The sequence below is a fragment of the Berghia stephanieae genome, chromosome 7 (assembly GCF_034508935.2).
Source record: "Berghia stephanieae isolate SIO BIC M18660-M18661 chromosome 7, UCSD_Bste_1.3, whole genome shotgun sequence".
NCBI lineage: Eukaryota > Metazoa > Mollusca > Gastropoda > Nudibranchia > Aeolidiidae > Berghia > Berghia stephanieae.
Genome location: NC_088366.1, coordinates 23,629,059 through 23,652,566, shown reverse-complemented (window position 1 = coordinate 23,652,566; position 23,508 = coordinate 23,629,059). Strand labels below are relative to the sequence as shown.

Genomic DNA, 23,508 nt, shown 5'->3' with positions numbered 1-23,508 from the left:
AGTATATATTAATAATAATACTAATACTATAAAAAAAAAATATTGAGAAGGAATTCTCTTAACCTTACCATTATCTATTGAAGATGTTGCAAATTCCACATTTAGAAGATGAGAATGAGTTGTGCTTGTATTACAGGAAGCTGATTTGGCCACTCCTTTTTTTAAATTAGTGTTTGCGCTTTTGCTGCCATCTGTTTCATTGTCTTTTATCTTCATGTGATTTACTTTGGCTTCCTTCTCAATGCCAGCACTCTCCCATTCACTTTTTTCTCTTTTTAGTGACGACAAATTTTTCCATGCCCTATCAGCTGCACTGATTCCATTTCCTCGATCCAATAACTTAAGGTTATCAGTGATTGGTGAAAATTTGTGTAATTTACTATGGGGCATAAAAAGACCATCACTATTATTATAGTTAAGGATGGGGTGATTGGAGTGTGCTTTTGATTTCTTTGTGCTGTTGTTCAAGTGACTTTCATCATTCCTGTCATTAACAGCCTTTGGAAATAAGAGAGACGAGGAGTCTAATTTGTTTTCCATTTCGGAAATTTTGGCATTTATATGAGGAAAATTCTGGCAACATAAAGTTGTGAAAAAAATATAAAAATAACAATGATGCAGCAACATTATGTTTTCTATGATAGTTTTACTCCAAAAGAAAAATATTGATTACAGTTCTTCTCAACATCTCATCATCATTATTGTCTTTTAGTTCAATAACACCAAAAATAAGAATCAATGTTTGTGTGGGACTTATTACTGATGCTTTCATGGCATGAACCAAGATGACAATTTATCAGAATCGTTGCCAATGGGCATTTTTTAAAAAGAGTCCATCCTGATATTCCACGTCTCCTGTCTGGATCAGGCTTGTTATGATACTTTGATTCTGTTTTATCGTGACTGAAAAAGAAAAAGGAGAGAGATGATATCAACTAGTCAATTGTTGGTATTTTCATATCTAAAATGTGAATATTTCCTTTATCATCACCCCACCAAACTTAGAAAAATTATGATTTAAAATTTGTCCATTTTTTGATCTTCTCATTTCCACTGAATTGTTGGGTCCACTAATCAATTTTATTTCCATTTTTATTAATCGCCATATAAAATCTCTATGATGCAATCTGTTAACATTCAAAATAACGGATAAGTTGAAATAGTCTCTTTTTTCCCTCTCAAAACCTATCAAAGCAATTGATGCTTTTCAATCACTTGAGTACATCACTCAAATAATTTGAAACAACTGCTCAACTCTTTATCACCCATTCCCTTTTCTACACTAGTTTATTGGTCCAAGCAGCTTAACAACGCCACTATCACATTATCTCATTCATCTGTAATGTTTCATTTATCCTGTTTTGTTGATAAAGGGGAAACCCAAAACGTCCATTTTACTGTTTTCGTAATAAAATTGAAGCTTACATTCAATTACACATTGTTATTTATTTCTTCGAGCTTCGAGCAGCAACATTTATATTACTCAAATCTTTTATGTGAATTGATGCCTTCTAATGATGGTAAGCAGTATATTTTCCGTTAACCCTCTCGTGTTCAGATTCTTTTTGGGGGAGTAGATAATGAGTTCCCTATATGGCCATGTCAATCATGTAGACATCCTTTGATGATATAAGTCTACTCTTTGATATCTGCAGTCGCATTTTCGTTTTCTACGGTCACTCATGGCTAAACTTCGCCCAGAAACGATTTCATCGGTCCGTCCAACACCAAATTTCAACTTTTGTTCTCGTGAGTTCTTAAGTTTTTTGACCGAAGAACGATTGGCTACTAAGCATCTTGACCCTTCAACGATTGGTCGTTCTGACAGCTCATGTGTCAACAGCCATCAACAATGAATTGAATTATCGTTGAGGCGGTGGAAGACGGCCATGGAATAGTTGCGTCACAATCGCCACGTTGATTAATAAATTATCCAGACATGGATGATAGATAAAAAAGCCAAACTATGTTCTAGTTACATTTGAAAGAAACAAAGTATATCACTGATCTCGTCTCTTAGAGATATAAAGAATGATATAAAAATCAAGAAAATCGGCCGATAAATTAAAAAGTTGCTAAAAAAAAGCTAAAATATACAAAAGCAATTTTTAAAATCAAATTTATTCGTAAAACAGTTGGTTATCAACCGATTTTTCTGAAACAAAGACCAATGTACTTCTTTTTTTCAAACTGATTTCAGCAATGTGACTTTCAAATTCCTCAGAATTATATTTTTTACTTTTAGATTTTAGCTTTTAGGCCTACTCAATATGGTGTTATATTCCTTGCATAACAATAGCGTAATACATTGACGGGGAGAAGCGTCTTTGTTTCGGCCAGCTAGATAGATAGCCTATGATTGGTCGAAGACTTTGAAACGCTTGATTCACAATTCTACACGAATGGACGGTGGCGGTAGATCAATAGGTGTAACAAATTTATTTACCGACAATTTTTCTTGGTGCTAAAATTACAAAGTAATAATTTCGCATCAGAAAAAAGAACTCTGAAGTTCCTATCTCTTTATTACAATAAAATTGATACCTCGAATGACAAAATCGACCCACAAATAAGGGAGTTATAAATTATTCATAATCTTTTTTTAAGTTTACAATAATTGTCTTCAAAGTCATTTTTCATCACCAAAGTCGTAATTTTTTACAGATTTTTACCAAACAAAGTGCAATGTCAATGATTTTCACCCGAAAATAAAATAGGATCCAAATCGCAATTTCTGAAACATATTTTCTTTTCTGTCGGCAAATTTATAAAAATCAAAGCTGAAAATGAAATCATCCTGCAACAGTGACAGGGCCTGTCATTTCCTTCACAACGATTGGATTTTACTTACTGAGGCCAGTCTTGACTACCCCGCCCATGAATATTTGGCCGTTGTCGGTTTTTGTCGGTTGAATCTTAAAGAGTTAAAACAAAAGAAATCCTACTTTTTTTTTTTAATTACCGGGCATGTCTATACTCGGCAGGGATTTGCCACTTCGGTATTTTGTTTGTTTTTTTTCCACTGAATGTGAAGTTTGGATCCAAAAAACACAGTAATTGTTTGTTTTGATATGATTTTAACTCGTCTACGAATTCCTGAAAGCGAATACAAAAAATTAAAAACAAATGCCAAAAAAAGTGTGGACTCATATCTTTCCACATCGAATGACAACAAATGATGATTGAAAAATGAGGAGATTCTATCAAGATATGTATGCTGGACTAAAATCACTACATGCATCTTAAACAATCCAATTTTACTCATTTGTAGTTGATGAACCGTTATCTACCACAAGGACTCACTCTGTGGCAATTGACATTTCTTATTACAAGCTGTGTAGTGGTGTGTATGCAGAATTGTATGCCATTTCCAATGACATATTAGACTTGGGATTTCCTCACAGAAAAGGAAGCGATTAAAAAAATATATCACTAAATTTTTCACTTTTAAAAACGGAAACAGAAATTCTGGCGACTTAATGGCAGCATCTTGCAATGCAGTGGCTATTTGCTATTTTCGGACACTTCACATTCACAGTCACAATCATCAGATTAACTTATTTCTCGGAGAGTTGAAGAAAAGTCCCCATTCTTTATGGACTATGTCGGGACCCTTGTATCATTAACTTAACGAGTTAAGTATATATTTGAAGTTAAGAAGTGAAGAGTATATCTCTTATTCTTACACTTAACTTTAACTTTAACTTTATTAACCATCCAATTCAATAACTCAACTCTCAAAAGTCAGTGTCGATGTTACCTGTCAGACGAATTGTTAATTTAATGTAGGACAAATCTGTGTGATTTTTTCTTGCATTATGGGAGTAATAAATCTAATGATTTATCGTGTAGATTTAGTACAAAAATAATACAATCAAATCTAAGATAGATAAGCATCCATAATCCATTGAGAATCGAAGATCAGAGACCAATACCAAACAGCAGACAGTAGACAGCTATATTTACTGGCAGGTCATTTCAAAGAAAAAGTTCTAAAACTAACTTCTACTTGAAATACGGTTCACTCATAAAATCTTTATAATAATATATTATCAATTAAATGTCATTCATATTCTTCTAGTAATTTCCTATTAAATGTTAAAAGAAATCTTAATTTCCAACAACGCAAATGGGTATTATATTGCAAAATAGTGGTTTAAATAAAATTGAAAAGAATTCAGCTACTGAAACACCAAGTTGACAATCGAATTCCCTGAGGATCAATTTCCTGTTTACTAAGGTGGCTCTCGGTAATTTATACGTAAAATAAATATTCAGAATAATAAATCCAACGGGCACGCAATCAATGTTCGTCTTCAAACAATTTTGCGATATTCTCAAATCGAATTCATGAGGTCAACGCATGAATCACAAAATCTGGAATAAGATGGAAAGTCTCTTAGGTTGCTATAGGAACCTTCACTTATTTGACCAAACCAGCACACAAACTATCACCTAGAATTTTTAATTCAGAAAAGTGAGTGGAGCAGGCACTTAGCCTATGTTGGTAACAACAAGATATGAAGTGAGTAGAAAAGTGCCAGAAGACAATAGAGAATAAAAAATTTTTTGCGGCGGTTTTATTCTCTATTGTCTTCTGGCACTTTTCTACTCACTTCATATCTTGTTGTTACCAACATAAGTGCCTGCTCCACTCACTTTTCTGAATTAAAAATTCACCCCATATACCGGAGCATACTCAATGTCTCAATCGTCTCTATGTTATATGCTTGTGTTGAGAATATTGGCTATTAAGCTTAACTGCTGGTCAATAATACTTCGCGATGAATGTGTGCGGGCGAACCGGCGGTCCCCAGAAGTGGGTGAGAGAGAGCTCTAGAAATATGACTTGGGTTTGATACGAATACATTCGTGGATAGCTCACACGGTAGAGCCACGCTCTCACCTGCCAGGCGGAGTTGTCGTACCAATAAGGTCGCAGGTTCAAACCCCACCACCCCCGCGAAAAAAAATTTATTCTCTATTGTCTTCTGGCACTTTTCTACTCACTTCATATCTTGTTGTTATCACCTAGAAAATGCTCAACACCAACTGTCTTCTCATCTAAATGACAACGTTAAAGCAAACATTTAATCGGCGCACTGAGAGCAATATTGCAGCTCCTCTGGTGATCTTCAATAATCTCACAGTGACCGTGAGTGCAGACACAAACAACCTTTATAATAATTCTTCGAGTTGTCCATTGCATTTGATACTACCTAGATCAAGACATTTTGTTGCAAGGACTCGAAAAAAATGGGTAATATATTATAATATATATATATATATATATATATATATATATTATATATATATAATATATATATATATATATATATATATATATATATATATATATATATATATATATATATACATCATAGAATTAAACGAATGGGTAAATTCCTTGATATACATACATACATACATATGCATGCCTCCCATCAGGTGTCTATTATTAATAGTTTTTATAAAGAAAAGGTGACCATTTACTGGAGAGGGCCCTCTAATTTTACTGAAACAATAGACCTTTATTGAAACCAGCGACATCTATAGATAGAATGCGCTTGGCCAAGGAGTTCACAACATTGCCATCCGGAAGTATAACGGACCAACACACAAACTCTGTGTAACCATGAACTTTTATAGTCTGGTTAATACAGTTTAGTGAGAACAACTCACAAACGCGGATGGCAAAAACAATAACAAAGGCCTGAGTGACGTCATCTGCATACTATCTATATATGAAGTCCTAGATTGAAACTGATCTTTTCAGTTTCAGGGGATGTAATCGCATATTTTCATATTGATTCTATTATTTTGGTTATATCCCGTTATCGACTCTGGCAAGAAGGTTGAATCCACGATCTTTTACTCTCTTCCGACGTGTAGGCCCTACATAGAGTATGACATCCGAACCCACTTATGGGCCAAGTTTAATATTGTTGTATGGACAATATTTTGCGTCATTTTCTTTTTAGATTTCCATTACAACAACGAACCCATAAGACATTGGGTTATCAGATCTGCAAATAAGTCCACGTCGCTCTGTTCCTACAGGGTGTTTTGTTAAGAAATAAAATGTGACCCAACGTCTCAAAACGGTATTATGTCGGGATGACTCAGATGTTATAAAGTCAAATTATAGTTAAACTGGTCAAAAATATGAATTAATAGTGTTTAGCATTCTAAAATATGATGTTCATTCTCCTCAATAAAGCATGTAAACTCAACGCAAGTCTGATATTTCTGGCTACAAATTCAATTTTCAGCATCTTAATCATCCCGACTTAATACCGTTTTGAGACGATGGGTCACAAATAGCAAAAAAAAAATAAATAAATAAATAAATAATCATAAACGTGTTAGGGACAACTGACCTTTATTTTTATCATATTTTTTTTTTTCATTTTTTTTTTTATTATTATTTATATTACATTTTTTTTTTGGCATAATTATTCAATTTCCTTTTTTTCTTGTTTTTTCTTTTTTTTTTTTTTTTTTTTTTTTTTTTTTTTTTTTTTGGTCATATCGACGTCATCTTACTATACGCGTAATGGACATTAACTGCGGAATTAGAGATTAAAAGTTATCGAAAATTCCTTCTGGTGCCGTATACAGAACACAGAAACAATAAAGACGTACTGAAAGAAATGCAAGATCGCGCAGGACGACAGGAACCCCTCATCACCACAGGTAGAAGAAGGAAACGGCCATGGTTTGGCCACAATAACAATGTGAGGCATGAATGTTTGTGCAGAACGGTGATGGAGGGTCCCTTGAAGGAGGAAGAAGAAGAGGAGGACAAAGGAAAGTTTGGATGGACAATATCAAGGAATGGACAGGAATGAAAATAGAAGAACTCTTGGAGAAGGCCAACAATAGAGAAGAATGTCGGAAAGGGGTGAGGGCTGCATCCCGTGTATCCCCCCGACGATCATCAGATCATGGGATAAATAAATGAATGAATGAATATATGCAGGTCTGACATCCGAACCCACTTATGGGCCTAGATGAACATTGTTGTAATGGACAATATGTTGCGTCATTTTTGATATTTCCATTACAACAATGAGCCTATATGGAATTGGGATACCAGACCTGCAAATAAGTGCACGTCGTGCCATATCAATTTTTACTGCACATACAATTTGGTTACTGAATTATGACGTTTAAAGTAAAACAAGTGCGCGATTGATATTGAACATATACTTTACAAAGTCGTTTTCCAGCAAGATGGAGCACCGCCTCATTAAAATTTGGGGACTGAATGTGAGAGCCTGTTTAGATAAAAACTTTCCTGGCAGATTAGATGGACTGGAAGCAGCGACTTCTCATCCTATAAGTAGACGATGACTGGAAGTGATGGGCTAATCAACTGGCCATCCAGGTCACCTGATATCACCCTCTTGATTTCTTTTTCAGGAGACAGAGTTTATGCCACCCGATTAAGAGATTGCAACCATCTCCAAATCAAGATTAATGGAGGCTGTGGCGATAGATACCCCTCTCAGATGCTACAAAATACGTGGAAAGAATTGAGGAAGCAGTTCTATACGTTGAGAAGAATTGAATGGAGGATCCTATGTAGCGGTTTATCTTTAAACGGTATGATACCCCGTCTTTTGTGTTAAATAAATTATGTGTAAAACTGAATCAGACATATTTTTATTTTTATTTCAATTGTTTGAGTCAAAAAATCGCCTGAGTCAAAGTTCTCCCTTATTACAAAAAGCGCGACTAGCTATATTGTAACGGCTTATAGCATCTTCCTAAAATCTTCACCATAAACATTTGAATAATGATGGAAAACTAAACTAAAAAAAAACTAGATCTAGATGTTCCTATCCTTCTAGTTTTTAAGCTATTTCAATTTCTTTTAAAAAAATATCCTACATTTCTATTTCATATCCCTATTACCAAAGTTTAAAGCTGAGCTTTTATATAGCGCAATATCCACTAAACGTCCTAATAGCGCTTTACAGGGGTTCCCTGGCCAACAGCAACAATGAACATTTAGGACGAGGCATGACGCCTGTAGGCGATATTATTATTTTTTCCGACAGATATAACGCTGTTAACGACTAGGTATTCATTTTACACCTGAGTACGGTGAGAGAATGAGACCCTTTTCCAGGGACTCAACTACGCGCCGAGCGAGACTCGAACCCAGGACATTTTGATCCGAAAGCGAGTGTCATACCACAAGACCACATAGCCGCATAAAGTTTGCTTCCCCATCTTTCATTATTCTTATTGTCGTCGTCGTCATTGTTGTTCGCATCGTCGTCATTATCATCATCACCATCACCTTCTTCTTCTTTTTCTTCATCATACTACTACTACTACTACTACTACTACTACTACTACTACTACTACTACTACTACTACTACTACTACTACTACTACAAGTAGTAGTAGTAGTAGTAGTAGTAGTAGTAGTAGTAGTAGTAGTAGTAGTAGTAGTAGTAGTAGTAGTAGTAGTAGTATCAGTTGTTGTTGTCGTTGCTGTCATCGTCGTTTAATTGTAGATGGTGGTGGTGGCGATATTGAATGAATGAATGATGATGATGGTGATGATGATGGAGAGAGTATATCGGGCATTTGAGAAAGAAAGGGAGAAGAAAGGATTGCCGTTTATTTTATTATCTTTTATAGACATTTCCAAAGGAAATATTTAATTAGCTTTCTCATTGGTTTCTCTTCAGGACACTGACATCGAGGCTCACATCAAATCCCGAAACTATGGTAAATGGACGCAGGTGGGGTGGGGGAGGGGGGGGGGGGGTTGAGGCGGAGCGGGGACAGTGTCAGTGAGCATGGTGACTTTGCACGTGTGACCTATAACTAGACTCAAGTTAGGACTATGTCAACAAACCCAACTGAACGTTTAACCCGTTTCAACGATATTTCATGGCACATTTTTTTTTAACCAGCTAACCAATTATTATTAATATCATCTGCATAAAAGAAATGATTGTGTGTCACGGCACCTGTAATTGTTAAATCGAAGAGCAAACTGTAGTAAGAGCAGAAGCAAAACTTCTCTCAATCTGTCACTTGTAACAGTAACAGTGCACTCCTCCGAGTCCAAAGTCCAAATCTATTTTTATCCATTATGCCAGCATGGTTTATTTCTCTTTCTTGTGCAATTTCATGGCTGTCTATTTAACAAAGAGTATAACATTTTCTCTAATCGGTGATAATTTCTGTTTCTCCATTTAAATAATTGCTGAAAGAGATCGAATTAACACAGAATCTTATGTATTTTTAGATGTAAAAACACCATGTGCCTTTGTTTATGTTTACATGTCAGTTCAGAGTCCTCTCAGTTAGCGGTGTTTCATTGGTCCGGATCTAGGACACACAGCCAGTCACATGGGATATGCGTGAACCACGAACGGAATCGAGCGTAAAACAGTGTAAAAAGAAGTGGTTGGAGTGGGAATCCAGCAGAAGCATTACAACTAAGTTCGAAGGAGTACTAAAGTGACTTTCTTTTCAAAGCTGTTTATCATACTTTGGATTTTAATTCTGACTTGGAATTAAAAGGAAATAATGACAAAATGTTGTATCATATTGCACAACCAAATGGCCAGTCGTTGGAAATCGAGATCGACTCGAAACAAACGGGAAAAGTTATTCTTGACAAGGTGAGGTTTCACATCATGTCATAAGCCTAAGCCAGGTCTTTTTTCTTTTTTTGTTCCAGGTGCGAATGTCTTCTCAGGAAGAAAAACTCCATTCATATTGTGATGTCAGGCTGATAAATGTCTGATATCGGAGTAAAGATATGATTTATTTATTTATTGTTGAAATCTGAATCGCGAATTGAATATTTACACCTTTCACTTTCATGTTAATGTGTTAAAACTTATACTTATACGTCTATTGTCACTGTTCAGTTGGTAAACTCGGTAAACTTTTGGGTTCAACTTTCGAGCTAACAAATTTTTAAAAGGTCTTTTTAGGTTAGTGAAAATGGGTACTCTTTTCTTATTATTTTGATTTTACTCAATTTAATAGTAATAGGCCATATGAAAGAGTAAGTCGAGATCGATGGGAATGGCATGCCATGGTGACGGGGGTCGACCTGACTGACTGAAAAGTGAAGTAAATAAGTAAATTTTCAGTAGTAAAAACACCTGTTAAATCTAGATCTGTGATGTTCCAATTAAAAGTTTGGAATGCTCGTCTCTTTTGCATATATAAATGCTGATCTCTTCAAATTCTGGAATGTCAATGGGATAGAAATTGCTCACGATAAAGACAGCTCTGACGTCACAAGCGATCAGCTGTAACTGTAGCCCTGGCAAATCCTTCTCTTCGATGTGGTTGATGTCAGCAAGGGGGTCAAAGTCCAAGTGGCGTCCCACGAGTCGTCTTGGTGTTTGTTATTGTCGGTTTTTTTTTAATATTTTGATATATTTCGTTTTACTACCAAATTAAATTATTTTTAAGTTTCTTTATCGCATATTCAGTTTCGGACCCATCTTATGTTTTATGTGAGGTTATCGGTTACCATTCCTCTCTTTTCAGTGTTGCTACGGTGGCCTAATTCTTGTGGTAAACACGTACCCGTGTGCTTTCACAGGTCAAGGACGTTCGTTGGTCAGGGGACTCGACTTGTGTCCTTATTATAGAATAACGAAAAGTCCGACATCTAAATTTTGAAAAATATAATACAATAAATTTATGTTTCTACTAACGGCAACGGAACTATTATTTTCATACTCCTCGTCTCAAACAACAACTGGGTAACAATAACAACTGAGTCATTGTGACATTGATAATGGGATGGATTTTACTTTACTGTTGTGTTTAAAAATTCACAATCACGATTTATTTATAGCCCAAATAATTTTAAGCTAAATTTTAATTGTCCTCTAATTTGTTTTTTTTCTCCTAGGCTTTAGAGCAGCTTGATGTCCTCGAGGCAGACTTTTTTGGTCTCCAATATCATGGATCAAAGGGCGAAGAGCTCTGGTTGAACTTAAGGAATAAAATTTGTGACCAGCTGCAAGACAACAGATTGAGTCTGCGTGTCAAGTTCTTTGTCATGCCTCATTTTATTCCCTTAGAAACCACACAGTAAGTCAGGTCTTGGGTGTCATTAGTAATTTCATATAACACCTACAGTATTTACAATGCTGGTTATTTAATAATACATACAGTAAGTCCAGTCTTTGTACAAAGCCAGTGTATTGAAAGAAGAAAAATACTAATTCTGAGACTGATAGTCTAGTACTTACTTATATTGTTCATCCTACAACTTAAAATTGCTCTGGACTATTATCTTTATTTGACGTGAAGTTTTGTATAATTGAGGCTAACCAACACAGGAGTATATTGAGGTATGTTGAAGTCTCTTGTAGACTTTGTAGCGCTAAGAAGACTGTGGTTTTTTCAAATAATAACCTGTCACTACCATGCCCATTGTAACTTGTAACCCATGGTCTGAATCAGGTGTTTTAACAAAGGCAGTTTACGTTCAAGATACAGTATTCAACATAATTCATTCATCTCAAAAGGAATTCTATTAAACTCAGTTGTCAATAATTGGGTGTTAAATTCAAACCATTTATTCCCTTTGTAATTGCATATATATAGGCTATATATATATATATATATATATATATATAATATATATATATATATATATATATATATATATATATATAATGTGTTTCTATTTTTCTTTCTCTTAGAGAATTGTTTTACATCCAAGTGAAAGGAGCCCTGTCCAAACAGTTGATCTCCTTGTCAGATCCACAGTGTAATGAGTCCACTCTTGCCAGCATTGTGGCACACATAGTGCAAGCAGAACACGGTGACCAGAACTTCAACAGTTATCAGCGGACAGTTTACTTGGATGTGAGTATAACATTGATTATAACCTTTAATTATGACATATTTATATTGTTCAAAAACTATTTTTATGTCATTTGATCAAGTCCCTTGTCGAAAAATTAAAAGATTCACTACTACCCATCTCCCTGAAGCTTAAATTAATGGGGGTTTTTTGTTGTTTTTTTTTATTTGCTTAATTTTTGGCTGGTTGGGGGTAGCGGGTGGTTGGATGGGAGCATCACCCTTGAATCATATACCTATGATGTTCGCATGGGTGTAGGATCCGATAGTGATGTCGTTTCTTCTTCTCTTTACTAGCCTATCCTGCTTCTTTGGTTTGTGATTGTATTTTTGACAGGGGATATTTTTTTTTCCTGTAAATCCTCTGCCTGTTTGTTCTTGGTTATTTATAATTTAGCTAATGATATCTTTAGGTTATGATTTTGATTGACATTTGTACTATTTTTGTTAGATTGCTTGTTTTTTTTGTTTCAGCGGTCTCTCATATAACCTCAATTGTGTTGGAAGAGACCTAAAGCAACAAACAAACAAATTTTTTACAGTCTTTATTATTTTTATTGGTCCGACGATTTGCTATATTCAAATCCGTTATCAAGTCTTGTGAAGTTAATTATTGCAAAATAACAATACACTTTTTTTTATCAAAGATTTTGTTGACTCTTTGGTCATAGTATTGTCTTTAACTTATCAACGCCAATGTAACATTCATTGTCTCATTTAGTGAAATGCTGGATGTTAAGTAGATTTTCAACTTTAAAGAAAAATCAAACTTCTAATCTGACCACTTTGTTTGTGTCCTCCTCACCTCAATCTCGTTGTTATGTCCTGGTGAATATTGAATTCTGCAAGATTATACATAGATTTTTGTGTGTCATCCTCTTCAGTCAATTCCTTCTAATGTTATTTAGTACATTGTTTATTGTTCATTTCGATGTTGCCCTTCAATGCTTATTTTGATTTGTCTCTGACATAAAATACCTGTTTGAGCCAATGGGTCAGAACTTTTTTAAATTTTAATTATTTTTTTCTTTTTTGTCTTATCTCATTTTTGTGGATTTAAAATTTTTTTTTTGTCAACAGACATTGAGAGAAATCCACCCACACTACACACCTTCTTCTACAATTATTGACAAAATACACAACGTCCATGCATCACTATGTGGCAAAACCAAAACTAGCTCCCGTTACTTCATGTTGAAAGAGGCTTCAGCATTACCAGGATATGGCGTGGAGCACCACAAGGCCATCAACGCTCAAGGTCATGACATCAACTTTGGTGTTGGTCCAGAGGGCATAATTCTTCAAGATCACAAGACTAAAGATGAAAGAATGTAAGTTGATAGTTTTTGGACATTTGAACGTGTCTATGTGTGTGTGTATGCAAATGCTTATGGTTTTTGAAAAATACATTATTCATATTTAGCCTATTTGGTCTCTCCAAAGAGGTTTAAGTAAAGCTGATCTACCAGATCGCTGGCTTTGATGAAATAAAATTGAGTCAGTCAATGTTTGTCAGATAAGTAATAACAATAAAGAAGAATATGTCTTAATTCTACATTTAGAGAAAATGATTAGTAGCTAGCTATATTGAAAATTATGGAAATCTTTCTTTCTTTCTTTCCTTTTTTTTTTCTTCTTTTAACCCTTTACCACAGGTGGCATTTCATTGTAGCAATTGGTACAAAAAGAGGGCAAGGAATGTGTAACTTATAAAGGTGTTCTTCCGTCAAAATGTACACATAAATAAGTGTGTTGTGATTTGTTGGAGTTATTTTTGTTTACCTATTGAAGCTTTGCCACTGATCAAATATTTCACAAAACTTTTTTCTTTCTTTCCATTTACAGCATTCCTTATGTCCAGATCAAATTAGCTACCCACTGTGAGAAGACGGTTCACATTCAACTATTTGATGACCATGGAAATGTAATAGATGAATGCTACAAGCTAGTCAGCAGGAAGGCCGCTGTGGCCTTATACCGTTGCATCACGGAGATGCATTCCTTCTATCGTTGTGATACTGTCTGTTCTGATGTCCAGTCTCAGTACTCAAGAGACTTCAAGGGAACGTTTGTGTCTATTTTCAATGAAAATTCGGCTTTAGGTATGCTTTTTAATCAGTTACTTTGTTAACTGTTTTCACATTATTATTATTATTATTATTATTATTATTATTATTATTATTATTATTATTGTTATTGTTGTTGTTGTTGTTGTTGTTGTTGTTGTTGTTGTTGTTGTTGTTGTTGTTGTTGTTGTTGTTGTTGTTATTTTATATTTTTTTATTTTCGACTTTTAAAATTTGAAATTTTCATGTCTGCAGGCAAAAGATACATTTTTGACATCCAGCGAACCAGGCAAGAAGCATATGATCATGTCAAAAGAAAGCTGTATGCCAAGGCAGCCTCCCAGTCGTCTAGTCCCGTCCACTGCCTCCACAATCTCAACAACAACAACAATTCAAGACTTTCAGGAGGCCAGGGCTCTGGTAGCAATGGCAAAAATGACAATGAGGCTGCTGGGGGAAATTCAAATTTGGAGGACAATAAGAAAATGGAGTCAGAAATAAAAGTAAGCTTTTTGTTGTTTTTTGGTCTAGCTGTTTATATATGTGGCCTGTCACTTCAACTTGATATTTTTATGAACTAGCTTCCATTATTACTACATCTCATTTTAGAGATATACATATAAGAAACCACTTTCATTCTTCAAAATATGAACCGATTAATTTTGATCAAATTTTAAAATTAGGGCTTTAAAATCAGGTTCACCACCTGGTTCACTTTAATACAGATTTAATCATTGAGTTATTTATAACAAAATAGTATCTTATAATTGATGGATTATAATATATGAACAATTTTATTGTGTTGTTTTTTTAAAGCATCAGAGTGCGTCTCTTTCAACAGTTATTCTTTGTGGGTGTGTTTTGATGGGACTGAAAGAGTAGTTTTAATGACATGGGCTACCCGCATTGAATAATTATTTTCCAATTATTATTTGGAAGTTTTTTTTATATTTTATAAGATCACCTTTAATTTAAATACAATTGAAATTGATGAATTACACTTGGCGAGGACTTCTTTTTTTAAAGTGAGAAAAAAATGACATGAGTTTTGTAAAATTATGGGATAGTAGTTTTGGACTCTGTACATCAATGGACTGGGTTTACTTCTCATAAAAATCATCTGAATCTTTTCACTATATTCTGTCATTTGCCACAAATGTTCTAAAAACAAGGCTTTGACATTCCCAAAAGTTGATAGGTAAAATATAGAAAATTTTGACCTTCTGTTGTCAGAAGACATGAAGAAATGAACTTTCTTTACCGTTTATCGAACTGCTTATCACCCATCCTTTTTTTTTTTTGTTTTTATTTATTTTATTTTTTTCTGTTGATGAATTTCAAATGATTTTCTTGATGATTGTTATGAACCAATGTTAATCACTTTGGTTTGCCCTTTAAAAATGTTTCATTGCAGTTTCAGTTATTACAATAATATTTTTTGTTTTGTTTTCCCCTTACAGCAACTGAAGCGCAGACTGGAATATTATGAAGAATCCTGGTTGTGTTGTATTTGTAAGGACCAGAAAGTTTCTGTTGTGTTAATTCCTTGTGGACATATGACCTGCGATGTGTGTTCCAAACTTATTACACAGTGTGCACAGTGCAGAATGGATATAGAACGATGTCAGCGGGTTTACCAGGGCCCTGTTGGAAATAAAATATGGAAAGAGGATGAAAAATTAACGTGATGTGAGCAACTTAAATTCCACGTCATGTCATGCATCTTGTTTTTAAAATAGTGATATTCCTTTTTCCAGACCACAAATCGATAAAAAAATATACAGAACTACTTTGGTCTTTCAATGAATTTAACCACTTAACTTCACCATGTGCCTTTAAAAAAAGAAAGAGAATCTTTGATTTGAAAAGATCTGGACTGTAACCACAGTGGAAAATGGTACATGAAGCTGTGAATGGAGGAGTTTGGTCAAAAAAAAAGAATTATTCACATAATGTAGTAAGTAAAACTGTTCTATGATTTTTGTGAAAGGAATTCTTATTCCACTTATTGAGAAAAGTGATTTGTTCCCTCACTATGGAAGACATTCATTGACTACACGCTAATTAAGTTCATTTTCTTACTTTGTAATGATGTGTGTCTGGGCATTAAAAGTGTCCAATTATCACATTGATGGAAATGACTACTTTCGCAGTCTTTATCTGAGGTGCTTTAATTTCGTTTCACATAATTTTACATAACATTTAATGTTAAGACCTGCTCATGCTGTCTTCATTGTAATTGTGTATGGAAAGTTTTCGGGGAGCTTTTGATGTGCAGGAATCTGTTCGAACAATGTGAACTGAGGTCATTGATCATTGAATGTGATATGATCTTTTTTCATTTATGGCATTGGGCAGGTCAACAAGTAATGATTTTGAGTGGAGTCCATTTTGAATTGGACTATGACTAATGGATCTGGCTGGCAATCTTAAGTGCTCTTCGTAGGACCCTCTGTTTCTAGAATGAAAAAATATAGCGATTCTATTGGATTATTCCTTATCAATCAGTTGCATGGTTCTTTCAGTGATACGTATCATCATTTAATTGAATGCATATCAGTCCATTTCATGTTTTTTTAATGCATATTTTCAAACCTTTTGGAGCTGTGAAATTGCACTGCTTGGAAATATGTTCTCTGGTTATTATTATTATTATTATTATTATTATTATTATTATTATGGTTTATGATCTGCATTCATCCACCACTCATAAGTGAAATGATCTTCCATCAATTTTTTTCTTTCTTTCTTTTTTTTTTTTTTCTTTTTTTTTTAACTAATTGTTCAATATTTTATCAATTCTGCATAGTGTACATTTTACTTGACTTTTTCTTGTTAATTGCAAATTCACACAATTGACTAATAAACCACAATAAAAGATAGAGATGCAATGATGACCAGCCTGTAGTTAGTCAGTATTGTAAAAAAAAAAAAAAATTGCTTCTCCATGACTTTCCTTATTATTTCTAAGGTACTTTTTTTTAAATTTGCAAAATAATTTTTAATGAAATGGTAGAGTTTATGGGTGTAGAAGAAGTTCTAAAGTTTCATGGTTCATTTTGCCTAAACAATTCAAAGATATTGTTTCTGAATGGAAGTTAATTTTGCTTTTCATTAACTGCTTATCTTAAGTTGGTATAGATGGTGAATTTTTTTATTGAAAAGTTGGTCATAGACGGAACCAATGAAGATTATAATAATAGTTTAAATTAGCAACGCATCCATGTAGGAATATCGATTTGTACATAACCTGAATAAATACTTAAAAATTGACTTGATAGCTTTTCTTATCAGAGGAGTGGACTTTAAAATGGCTTTATTTTTATAAACTTTTAAATGGTGCACATTTTTTAATGAATCATTGAGCTGCAAAACTCAAAGCACATGATTTTTGTTTTTGTGAGTCCAAAGTAAAATATTTTTGGTCATTTTACTTAATCACAAATAAAACAACGAAAATTTCTTTTAGTAGACTATGTGCCCTTGGAGGAATGGAAGTTTTACCTCCCGCCCCTTAAAAATATTTTCTTTTCCCCCTAGCTGAAGGATTGATACACTTTTCAGTTACAGTGGTGTATTTCATTAGCGCGTAGAATTGACAGAGTCGATCGACAGTTGGTGCTAATATTAAAAGGAATAGTCTCCTCTTGCGTAATTCAGTAAGGCTGTCATTGTCATCAAGTTCAGATGATCTATGTACATATTTGAAAAATTATATATATTTTATTCACATGACTTAATATGAATGACATGTACAGCGTCGTGTATAAAAATATCCATCATCCATGTATTATAAAGATTCCTTATCAGTCATAAGTATTCATATTTTAATCATTCATAAAAATATTTTGACCCCTATGGGCTTTCATATAATACAATTATTTTCCCTTGAATAAATGAAAATGCTTGATGCTGAAAAGAGAGAGAGAGAGATGATGATGATAAAGGAGAAAGTTGTGGGTATGTTCTATACATTTGCTGATTAAACAATGATAATGTTTTTGATTTTAAATTCTACTGCCTTATCAAATCATTTTTATTTACACACTGAATTGGGCTTTCGTTTGATAGATGTTGGGAGTGTGTACGCTAAAAACCATTGTCATCATATTGTTTGTATTAGGTGTGAAATAAAAGGTGTAGGTCTTGGGTAATATCGAATGCGATGTATGCATTTTCCCCTTTTTCTTGATGACAGTGACTTTCATTTCAAAATTTGGTTTATTCACTTTGTTCTATTCAATTTGAATTGTTCATTGTATCATCTAGATTAAATGAACTGAGCATGATCGTTGTTCCACACCAAAAGACATAATAAATTGAAACAATTAGAATTTAGGAAATTGATGACCGCAGATTTTTTTTTTATCTTTCCCTCTAATTTTAGTCATATAGGTTGACATAAGGATGTCTTTATTACTCTGGACAGTGAGCTTTTTTTTTCAGAAGTGCATTAATATTTGTCATAGTTTCACAAATTATGTTGGTTCTCCAATATTTTATTATTGAATGCCATTCGAACAGCTTTTTCTCCAATCCTTGATTGACGCGTGTATTCAGCGTCTTCGTTAATTTCTTTTGGTTGGGGCATTTTTAAAATGGCATAATATGGCATTAATAATATGGCCACCCAGTTTATCACCAGCTGTAGTTCAAATCGCATAAACAAGATGTCTGTAGAAATATGTACGTTTGTAAGTGTGAATGTTGGATGATTGTTTGGTTCATCGAGTATTTTAATAATAATCAATGGCAGCTCATCTATTATAATTGAAATAGAAATATATTCAGATCATTGGTGGCGATGTATAAAAGATGTTTCATGATATTGTCTTGTTGGATTGGAAGTGGATTGAATTGAATTTTTACCTCATGACTCTCAAATGGCAGTTAACTCTATACACTTAGTTTTCAGTTTTAATTCGTACGTTATATATTATCTTATGTGGTTGAAAACGGCCGGCTACAATACACTAACTTTGCACTTTTACCAAAGAAAAAAAAAAGAATTAGAAAACGTTCCAACATTGATCGTTTAAGATATATTCGAAAGACTTCTCTAAAGGAAACTTATGTATGGGTTACGCTTTTTCACTTTATGGGAATCAGAATATCATGAAGCAAAATTTTTTTCTGACTGAAATGAGAAAAAATGGTGTTTCTTAGTGTGAGAAAGAGGGCGCAATTGAAGAGTGGTTTTCCAAAATTCTTTACTGTCTCCTATTTTACTATTTTGAGATGTTAAAGATTATTTTTCCTGAAATTAAATTCTTCGTTGGTCCTATTGTTTTTGTTGTGATAAAAGCCTCGAATTATTATATCAATTTAAGGAGATTGTTAAGTCAATTTATACGATCTCATAATGTAGGAAAATCAGTTTAACGAGTTTTTGATAACCACTCTTCTGTTACAATCAGATTATGATAATTTCAGCAATGATGGGTAAAATTGAAATCAATTAAATTTCGTGATTAAAGGATACGATTCAGATTCATTGCAGCTTTAAAACAGCTGCTTTTGTCCATATGTTATTATTAATTATTCCTTTCCGATGAGAGACAGACAAGTGGAGGGATGATACATTTGAAGTTTTGTCACAACTTGTGTTACAATTAATAACATACTTAATGATTTTAAAAGCAAAAGGCCAAAGACTGTGGGTATTATTATCAGTTTGATTATTTGAGATCACGATAAAGTGAATAGTTAGTGGGAGATAAATTATAAAAAAGTTTTGTTTAATGAGACTATTCAAATCGAGACACTTCGGATGTTGCTTAATGTGATTTTAAACTGCTGTATTTGTATCTATGGTTGATGAATTGTTTGGTGTCGAGAAGGTTTAGTGTTGAGCTGTGTTCAAAGGGCAAAACTGATAACATGATTAAATGTGCTTATTCCAGAGCTCCAAAGGCGAGGCCAAATGTAACCTCATACTCATACACTATGCTATAGTTATTATATTATTATCATACTTCGTGTGTAACGATCTCGCCGTGGCATGGTGACACGATGTTTATTATATTGATGCAGAGCACACGTGAATATGTATGTGCGTGCAGTTGTTTGCTCTTTCGAGATGATTGTAATTCACAATAGTGAAGTGTTTTATACATAATATACACTACGTTTGCTATGCATGTTTTTACACAGTGTGTCTTGTGTTTGTGTGTGTGTGGTGTATGAAGTCTTAACGAGGTGGTTGTATGCTCCATTAATCGCCTATCATGCTTGCTTCATACATAGGTTTGAGGATGCATGCAGTGCTATCTGGTAAAAATATTCAGGGTGTGTAAAAAGATGTGTTCTGTGTTTGGGTAGAGGAACTAAAATGGCCGAGAACATTTCAATTATCAACAAATTACAAGGCAATCCCTCCAGTTTGAGATATGGTAATGGCTTATATGAAAAGTCAAACTTTGAGGAATCACCGTGAAAATAATAGTATAAGTATAAGCGAGGTGAAAACAGCGTTTATTGGGTGGGGTCCTTTTACCTCCCATGGTAGACCGGTAGTTTTATTTCCTGGTCCTGGCAGGGATCCTTAGCTGAGAGGGAGGCAGTTGAATGTATTAGTTTGTATTTTTTTAGGGATGATATTTGTTTTCCTCGTAAATCGTTGTATACTGATACTGGTTTCATTGTTAGTTTGGTTTTTTGGGGGGGTTTTTTTGCATGTACAAATTATTTTAGTATAAATTTAAGAAAAAAAAGTGTCTCGCCTTTCTTTTATTTTTTTTCTCGGATCCCGTGCCGGCGTTTGCATGATTTCGCTCGGTTTACCCTTCTTTGCTTGAGTGAAATGGCGTTTGAAAAACAATGAAAAATTTAAACCTTGTAAAGTTATTCGGTGGTGCGGGGTGAAGGTATGCATAATCATTAGTTCTTATGTTTTTTGTCATTGCCATCCAACAGCTATTGTGTTTTGTTTTCTGTTTTTTAAACGTTTTTTTAGAATTATTAAAATTAAATAAAGGAGATTGAAAACATATTGTCCCTACAGTTATTGATGATCAGATTGAATATTTGTTACCTACTGTCTGAAAATGGTATTATGTTATTGTGATTAGCCAAACATTGAATTTATGGTCACACGTAAAGTGACGAAATCTAATATTCCACATTGCATGGTCGTTTCTGTCATTAAACGTATTCCCTCGTAGCCATGTTGAGGGTCTATCCCGGTCTCTGTAGCGTGAAACAGACAATAGCAGGTGCCTGCTATAACCTTTGGATAAGACGCTAATTTATCGCAAAGTGCTTTCCGTCAAATCTATCTGAACCAACTACTCAATTTCTGCTAGGTGGACAAAGGGGGTCCTTTTGCGTTGTGAAGCGAGTGATTTACCAACTGAGCTTCATGCTTTTTATCATACGGTTCACCTCAACATAATACCTATTGAGACAACGGGTCACATTTTAACGTGTATTGTAATGTGTAAATTCTCCATTATCATTGATTCCATCCATCCATTAGATATAAATTAAATATGCCCTAAACTCTAGATAGACAGACCATAGCCACATCGTCGTCTCTTAAACGTTCCTCTCTCCCCTCCTCCTCGCCCACTCTTTTCTCTGCTCTCTTCTTTTCATTTCCATTGGAGGAGAGAGAGGGAGAGGGGGGGAAAAAAATCCCCTTTTTACGCCGCTACACATTACACACGATTAATCCGCAACATACGCACACTTGTGTCATTTTATTATTGAAGTTTTGTCGTGATTTTAAAGGCCACAGTTATAAGCGAAGTTATCGCAAACGTTTATTTTGCGATTGTAACGTTTACGAGGGTCGTAAGAACTCGATTAGAGCATGATAATCGTGTCTTTGACCCCAATTTTAAAAAAAACAATTTTGTTAAAGCCTGTGTGTGTGAGAGAGAGAGAGAGGGGGGGGGGGGGGGGGGGGGGGGGGTTGCCTAGTTGCTCCAGTCGCTTTACTTAACTTATAATAACAGCTACCTACTGTGGAGTGGAGAGCGAACCATAACCACACAACAGAAGTGTATTTTATACGGTTATACGTAGGTTGATTGGAGCACTGCCAAAATTATAAAAATGGACACGAAATACACAGCAACAGGTGTGTTGTAATTACAACACACTCTCTGACTTTTTATTGAATCATTCCTCACATAATGTGACTTTGTTTTAACATCTGTGTGTTTTCTGGCTCTGTTCCATTTTATTTTCTCTTTAAAAACTTTTTGTTTACAATACCAATATTTTTTATTCTTCAGTGTCGCTTTACCGTCATAGCTCAGACTGAATTCTAACTTCAATTTCTCCCTTTAATATATAACTTCAGACCTAGCTGAGAGAGAGAGAGAGAGAGAGAGAGAGAGAGAGAGAGAGAGAGAGAGAGAGAGAGAGGGGGGGGGGGGGGGGCTCAGTTGAATTACGAGTCTCAGAGGTGTTACTATTATTACTATTCTTTTTATGAAATCAGATAACTTACTGTATGAGGTTGGAATAAAATCGCACAAGACCTGTAAAATACTAATATCACTGCTCCATGCACATATAAACTCTCTCTCTCTTTCTTATATATATATATATATAATATATATATATATATATATATATATATATATATATAATAATATATATATATATATATATATATGTATATATATGTATATTCTTTCTCGCCATCCTTCTCAGACTTTTTGCATTCTTAATATTATTTCAATGTCCAGTCGCCGATATTCGATGATGCTGTTTTTTTGTTGTTGACTATTTGATAATGTTAGAATAGTGTAGACATGCTGCACATGCATTACCGTGTTTTTAAAATCAAATTGCATTGCTGTATAGTGTGCTGATTAGTTATACATTGATTATTATTATCATCATCATCATCATCAATTATTATTGCAATGAATACGACTCATGAAATTGTTACTCCCTGTATTCACGTACATGGGACTCTTGTTCAACCTTCAAAACTGAAAACTTGAAAAAAAATATGAAAAAACAAATAAACAATTTGAAATTATGATCTCTGTTCTTGTCGATTTATTTTTTATTACATTTTGTCTTACTTTTTCTCGTGTGCTTTTAATTGTAAATCTACACATTTTTTTACTAGGCCTACCTCAATATATTCCCTTTTACTGGCGCTGAAATGACCCAAATGTGTTGCAAGTATTGTAAAACACTTAAATACAACAACAAACAATTATAAAATATAAGTAAAAATAAATGCCTCCATCTTGCAGATCAAACAGCGATGAGAGGAATTGAAAATGCTAGTAAAAAAACATCTTACTTAAAGACTCAACTTTTGGCGCCCAGAAAGGGACTCGAACCACAAAAATAGTCTGAATTCGTTTTACTTTGACATGAACCATTATTTTCACCGGGTGGTATCCTCAGACCTCCCACTCTGGGAAGGAGGTCGCTTGCTGTCTTCTATCCTTTTTATCTCTTTCCGTGTTGCTCTCCGTCTTTGTTCTGAATTGAGACTGCTAGATTTATTTCCTGGTGCTGGCGAGCATCCGTAGCTTGGAGTATAGATAGAATGAAGATGACGTCACTCGGGCCTCTGTTATGGTTTTTTTGCCATCCA

The 23,508-nt window shown here is 34.3% G+C and overlaps 2 protein-coding genes across 3 annotated transcripts in view; one reads left to right on the top strand and one right to left on the bottom strand.

Annotated features, from left to right (window-relative positions):
• Positions 1-3,975, bottom strand: part of LOC144976910 (membrane-bound transcription factor site-1 protease-like) — a 149,010-nt gene extending 145,035 nt beyond the window's left edge. The window contains exons 1-2 of one of the 2 annotated variants that reach the window (XM_078921512.1): positions 3,761-3,975; positions 69-903 (exon numbers count right to left, since the gene is read on the bottom strand). In XM_078921512.1, coding sequence (XP_078777638.1) covers positions 69-627 — 559 coding nt within the window. In that variant the 5' untranslated portion in view covers positions 628-903; positions 3,761-3,975. Of the gene's footprint in view, positions 1-68; positions 904-3,303 lie in introns of both variants that reach the window. The other variant, XM_078921511.1, reaches the window with a different exon arrangement.
• A 5,180-nt stretch (positions 3,976-9,155) lies between these two features.
• On the top strand, positions 9,156-20,926 carry LOC144976909 (E3 ubiquitin-protein ligase MYLIP-like). Its single transcript, XM_078921510.1, has 7 exons — positions 9,156-9,653; positions 10,910-11,091; positions 11,709-11,874; positions 12,952-13,202; positions 13,717-13,973; positions 14,193-14,440; positions 15,398-20,926. The coding sequence occupies exons 1-7, from the start codon at positions 9,567-9,569 to the stop codon at positions 15,623-15,625; spliced, it is 1,419 nt and encodes a 472-aa protein (XP_078777636.1). The 5' UTR covers positions 9,156-9,566; the 3' UTR covers positions 15,626-20,926.
• The last annotated feature ends 2,582 nt before the right edge of the window (positions 20,927-23,508 follow it).